At 34.1% G+C, this 6,330-nt stretch overlaps 1 protein-coding gene across 1 annotated transcript; it reads left to right on the plus strand.

Moving 5' to 3' along the window:
• Positions 1 to 4,066: 4,066 nt before the first annotated feature.
• LOC108368007 (WD repeat domain phosphoinositide-interacting protein 3) lies at positions 4,067 to 6,114 on the plus strand. Its single transcript, XM_017622745.1, has 4 exons — positions 4,067 to 4,316; positions 4,379 to 5,001; positions 5,072 to 5,297; positions 5,359 to 6,114. The coding sequence occupies exons 1-4, from the start codon at positions 4,250 to 4,252 to the stop codon at positions 5,463 to 5,465; spliced, it is 1,023 nt and encodes a 340-aa protein (XP_017478234.1). The 5' UTR covers positions 4,067 to 4,249; the 3' UTR covers positions 5,466 to 6,114.
• Positions 6,115 to 6,330: the final 216 nt, after the last annotated feature.

Consider the following 6,330-nt stretch of genomic DNA (forward strand, 5'->3'; position numbering starts at 1 on the left):
AGCAGTCAAATGCCAGTGTAGCCATTAAACAAAAGCAGAATATTACCCAACCGACGTTAGCAACCCATTTGTGAAAATGTTAAGATTTTTGTATTGCAATCGATAGTTCGTCGATTGTTCTTTAATTTTCGTCCATTTTTAACGTTTGTTCGTTTGCCAAAAATTTATAATTCATTTTTCAATTTTCGCTTTACGTAATTCCTGAAGTTAGCACCCGCAACAGACTATTTTGGGTTAATTATTATTGCAATCGATAGTTCGACGTTTGTTCTTCATTGTTCGTCCATTTTTAACGTTGGTTCCTAAGCCAAACATTTATAATTATTTTTTTACATTTTACAGTTCCTGCCTTTAGCACCCCAAATGTAAGGATTTCATTATTCTCATTTGTTAAATGTTAAAATTCTATATCAAAATCTGTATTAATCAACGCAAATTAAAAAAAAAAAATTCAAAAATTAAGCCAATTAACGAAATGGCTGTCAAAATTCCATAGTTTTTTAACAGATTTAAACAAACAAATAAACCGCCAAAATATCATCAAAAATTAACGGTAAGTCTTAGGGTGCGTTCGCAAAGTAAGTAGGGCCAGCCGAGCGGAGCTGTTCCGAGTTTTCGAGGGTTTTTTTGACTAGGTATATTTTCATTCGTAAAATGTCGCGGAAAAAGGAGATTCAAGCTTTGCAGGCTAAATTTGTATTTGCCACCAAAACAAACGAGGTTGCTACTTTGAACAATTCTGCGAAATGAGAAAATACCAGTCAAACTACAAGCATGTGAGAGCTCGCTAACTGCTCGGCATTCGAGAATAAGTATGATTCGTACTTAATGCGGTCTACACGTGCGGGATCTCTCATGCGTCCTCACGCGAGCGAGATTTTCAGGCATCTAAAGACAGCCGGTCAGTTTTGTGATATCTTTACAGCCGATTCCAGGCAAAACGCTCCGCTCTGCTTGCTACAGTGTGAACCTCTGTAGCTCCGCTCCACTCTTCCTTACTTCTGTCGGCACCACTCTGCATTCTGTGTGAACGCTACTTAAAAATTGCACGAAACTTGTTGTCCCTTCTAATAGATTTAAGTACGTTCTTTGTATTCAGGTGTTTTGTTTTTCATACCCGAGCGCACTTGTGCATAAGGGTATTATAACTTTGTTCACATAACGGCTGTTTGTAACAGACAAAACTAAATCGACTAAAGTTGTTTCTACGGAATCTGGAACTATCAGTGTGCTGGTATTTAAGACTTTAATCCTCAACATACGAACACCCTGGCCTTGTAAGGGAACTCGAGAATAATCTCCCTGCCATCAAAGAAAAGCTTTAAAAAAAAAAATCGACTAAAGCTGAAATTAGTCAAGAACGTAAACCTACCGGTACATAAACCCGAGTCAGCTGACACGATCTGTCTTACCAAAGCGCCATGTAAATGAAAACTCAACACCGCAGAATTTTTCTGTAGTTGTAGCCCGTAGCGCAGAAATCTGCGGAATTTAGATTTTTCCGTGTCAGCTGATTTCTCCTTCTTTAGATGGTTGCCACTTCGTCAGTTTTACAGATGGTAAAAAAGATATAAGTTCCTATTCAAAATATGTTTAAAATATTTGAAATTTACTATTGAATAAGGTTTTTGTTGAAAACTAAGTAGTTTATATTTAGCTAAAATCTATTATAGCACGAAAAATTGTAGTTGAAAGGGTAAGTTTATGAAAAGGCATTGATGAGTGGCAACAGTGTAGTAAGCAACACTGAGGGCTCCAGTAATCGACAAAATTCTGCGTATACAGACTGCGTTTAAGTATACGTTCTGCGTTCTCGACTAATTTCAGCTTAAGCGGTTGATGTTACTATGTTTATACGCACGTATTATTTGCAAATCAAAATTTGCAAAATGGTAAACTTTGCCGTATAAACGCTGTGTTAATTTTTTATTTGCAAATAACTAAATCACGCAAATAAGTATTGACTAGTGGTACTATGTGCAAATAAGCTCAAGACGCCGCCATTCTTTGGTTTATTTTCTTTTTCGATGGTCATATTATTGCCGTTTTATAATCAAGCAACATTAAAAAATAATTTTTCATCATCGAATAAACAGTGAGTTAGATATTTGCAAATTATTTTTATTTGCAAATAGCTTACGTATGAACGTAGTATGTTTATCCGTCTGTCCGTCTGTGCACACGATAACTCGAGTAAAAATTGAGACTTGGTACGTATTCTTCTTTTGAGCGTAGGACGGATGGTATTGAAAATGGGTAAAACCGGATAATAACCACACCTACCTCCCATATACCGGTTGTTTTCAGAAATAAGAAAACTGCGATATTTTAGTAACTGCTGAATCTTGTTCACCCAAAATTGATATTTACATTGATTTTTAGACGAAAAATAAGATTATAAATTTCTGGAAAATAGGCGTAGCCATGCCTACTTATGAATATATGTGTATATCTTGGAAACCCCTCCACCAGTTTCTCCCGAAGTTGGCGCAACTGTTGGACTTAATATGAAATATCAAACGGCTGAAAAGTTTTAAAATCGGCAATAACCACGCCCACATCCCATATAACGGTAATTTTCAGATATACGAAATCTTCAATAAATCAGTAAATACTGAAGCTAATGTACTCAAAATTGATGTTTGCAATAATTCTTTCGCACAAAAAACGTTGATGAAAACATTTTGAAAAAATGGGCGTGGGACGACTTTATCGATAAATGTGCGTAAAACGGCGTTATTTGCTCAGCTGCTAGGTTAATGGGGGGAAATGGCAACACTGTACTTATTTCCGACGAAGGAAAAAAGAAAAACACAATAGCGATTTTTGCAGATGCTAGAGCTGGGATACTATCTATAGTACCGCCACTCGATAGATTTCGAAACGATAGTTGAAAACATCGATAGTATCGATAGTACTATCGTCGTGAGAGGTATTGAATTGAAGTACTAAATTGCTTAAAAATTAAATAATTAATAAATTTATAAAATTTATAAATTACTTTGTAAATTAAAGAGATTATATAAAATTGTTTAAATTTGAGTGCATCAAAAAGAACTTCTTATAAGAATAAAGTAAACTTATTAATTTATGCGTCTGAATTATATATGTATATACTTATATACATATACTTGCATCCACTTGAATAGCGACAGGCAAAATCTGAATTTATTTTTTATATGGAAAAATTAATTTCGGATTTTATTTGTCCCTTTTAAAGTGCAGAGAAGAGAAATTGGCTATAATAATATATTTCTAGTACTACAAAACAAACAAAACAAAATGTATTCGTTTAAATTAATAACTCATACTTATAAAAGTTCAACTGAGATCAAATACGGAGGCGCATATCAAAATCCGGACAAAGAAAAATTTTAACATTTTACCATATTATAAGAAAACGAATAAAGTATTGGTCAAAATAACAGCACCACAACATTTTTAGCAGTCTTGGCTATGTTGTTGTTGGTTTAGTGTCTTATAATTTTTTATAAAAGTTGTACAAAACATAAAAATATACAAAATCATTAAAATTTTAAGCTTTTTAATTCGAATTTCTATACAAATTTTGTGTAAGCGGCTTTATAGCTTATTAAATTTTACTATAACTCAGTGTAAGCTTATAGTTGCTAAAAATTCCAATAACTAAAATTTTTTTTGGCGACTGTATTGTTAATTTTCTTGGATAAAAAAGACAATAATTGAGGAATTCACAACGGCGTCGTAAGTGTCGTATTGTTGTATGTTGTTAACTTTAAAAGCTTATATAAATGCTTAGAGAACTTGAAACCACAGCCAACTATTTTAAACACTGGGGAAATGCATAATATGACTTTGAAGGTACTTTTCGAACCCAGTTAACACATTTTTAGACGTTTAATTGACGACATACAACAATATAATACCCAAACAATAGAATACCCCAAATGTAATGTTAAGAGATGTAAAGAATAGAGAAGTTTCGGTAAAGCCGACATCGATAGTTTTCAAAAACTATCGATAGTGCCGACAGTTTTCAACTATCGATACTATCGATAGTATGCCAGCTCTAGTGGATGCATCGAAAAATATTTCATTATCTTTGGTAAAGTATTTGGTGATCCCCTAGTGGAATTAATTTGTAGACTTATCTGCTAAAATAAAGAAAACTGAAATTAAGCAATTACATAGACACAAGGAGTGCGAAAGTTTTTTCGGGGTCGACGAAACTCGTAGCACCAAATATTGAAAAGGTGAAACGTCAATCACGATGAATTTGGTGGAGATAAATCCATACGGAAATGGGTTACTGTATGTTGGATTTAACCAAGATCAAGGTAAATATAAATAAATGCGTAATTTCACTTCGAATTTTCCTCAAGATTTGTATATTTTACAGGTTGTTTCGCTTGCGCCACAGATACTGGATTTCGTGTTTACAATTGTGATCCGTTAAAGGAAAAAGAACGTCAATATTTTCCCGAAGGTGGTTTATGCCATGTAGAGATGCTTTTTCGTTGTAACTACTTAGCTCTTGTGGGTGGCGGTATACGTCCCTTGTATCCACCAAACAAAGTAATCGTGTGGGATGATTTAAAAAAATCTCCAGCGATTTCAATAGACTTCAATCAACCTGTAAAAGCTGTGCGATTACGACGCGATCGTATTGTCGTTGTCCTAGAGGGTGTGATTAAAGTATTTACATTCACACAACAACCACAGCAGCTACATGTCTTTGAGACAAGCGCAAATCCACACGGATTGTGTGTGCTTTGTCCACATAGCAATAAAAGTCTCCTAGCTTTTCCAGGACGACGCACCGGTCACGTCCAGATTGTCGATTTAGCAAACACAGAGCGCGCTCCGCTAGAAGTTGTCGCTCATGAGGCATCAATAAGTTGCATTGCATTAAATTTGCAAGGAACCCGCCTTGCTACCGCCAGCGAAAAGGGTACATTAATACGTATATTTGATACGGAGAATGGCAAAAAGCTTTGCGAATTGCGTCGTGGTAGCAATCAGGTAAGGTCCACAATTTATATCAATAGTAATGTAAATACACACATGATTGTTTTTTGTTTTTTACCTACAGGCAAATATTTATTGCATCAACTTCAACCATCAGTCGACAATGTTGGTTGTATCTTCGGATCATGGCACTATTCATGTTTTCAATTTAGACGATAATAAGCAGAAGGAAGCGCCATTTCCAATGATACCAAAATATTTTTCCAGCCAATGGAGTTTTGTTAAATTTTCCATACCACAAGGGCCGGCATGTATTTGCGCCTTTGGATCAGATCCGAACTCGGTAATAGGTATGTAAGAATTCACATAAATATCAAGTATGTAAGTGATTTATTTTCTTAATACCTACAGCAATATGCGCAGATGGACATTATTACAAATTTTTGTTTAACAACAAAGGAGAGTGCAGTCGTGATGTGTGCACACAGTTTCTGGAATTGACGGACGATGAAGAGTAAAAAATGTTCAATGCTTTAATTAACTTCAAGGAATAGAGTTTGACTGAACTGTTTTATTGAACATTTCAAGATACATTCATTTATTTTATATTTTTGAAAGTTACTATAAACTTTGTGAGAAGTGAGAAGTTGCCGGAAAACATACCCACGTATGTATGTTTAATTGTGGTTATATACCTACTAGTGGTTTGTATAGAAAGGATTTTTTGATCAATTCATAAAACATAATAACGGTATTGGACACAGCATTTCGTTTAGAAATATGTAAGGATTATAATACAGTATGAAAGTATATGTACAGCTCATAAAATTAATTATGGAAAATTATTAAGAAAATATAAAATATTGGCTCGAAGAAATATTGTAGTTTCAGCTGCATCGCCAACTTATGTATATTACACTAAGCACATATTATAAAGCAAAATATTTATATTTTGGATTACATACATATTATTTGTACACGAATGTCATAAAAATCAAACGTACATTTGTACGTGCCATTATATTCACATTTATCGGCTATTCAATATAATCCTATTTTCTTACAATGTTATGTAAATAATGTTTTAATTATCGCTAGTAGCGTGTCTGAATGAAATGAAATCTAAAAATAAATATACGTTAGTAGTTCCCTATGACATAGTCAATATATTAGTGCATTTTAGTTTAAAGAAAACATTTTCCTATATCTACTGGATTTATTTCGAGGTTTCAAATGACCTTTAATAAATTATTTACAACTGCTCGTAGCGTGTATGAGGGCGAAGAGTAGGAAAACCGTTTGGGCATTTTATAGTGATGACAACGTCAAATATGCGGCAATTGGTGTATTGTGTCTTCTTAACTCCTCACAATCCAACGTTTG

The sequence above is a fragment of the Rhagoletis zephyria genome, unplaced genomic scaffold (genome assembly GCF_001687245.7).
Source record: "Rhagoletis zephyria isolate East Lansing unplaced genomic scaffold, Rhagoletis_zephyria_1.1 Rzeph_scaffold_02915, whole genome shotgun sequence".
Lineage (NCBI taxonomy): Eukaryota > Metazoa > Arthropoda > Insecta > Diptera > Tephritidae > Rhagoletis > Rhagoletis zephyria.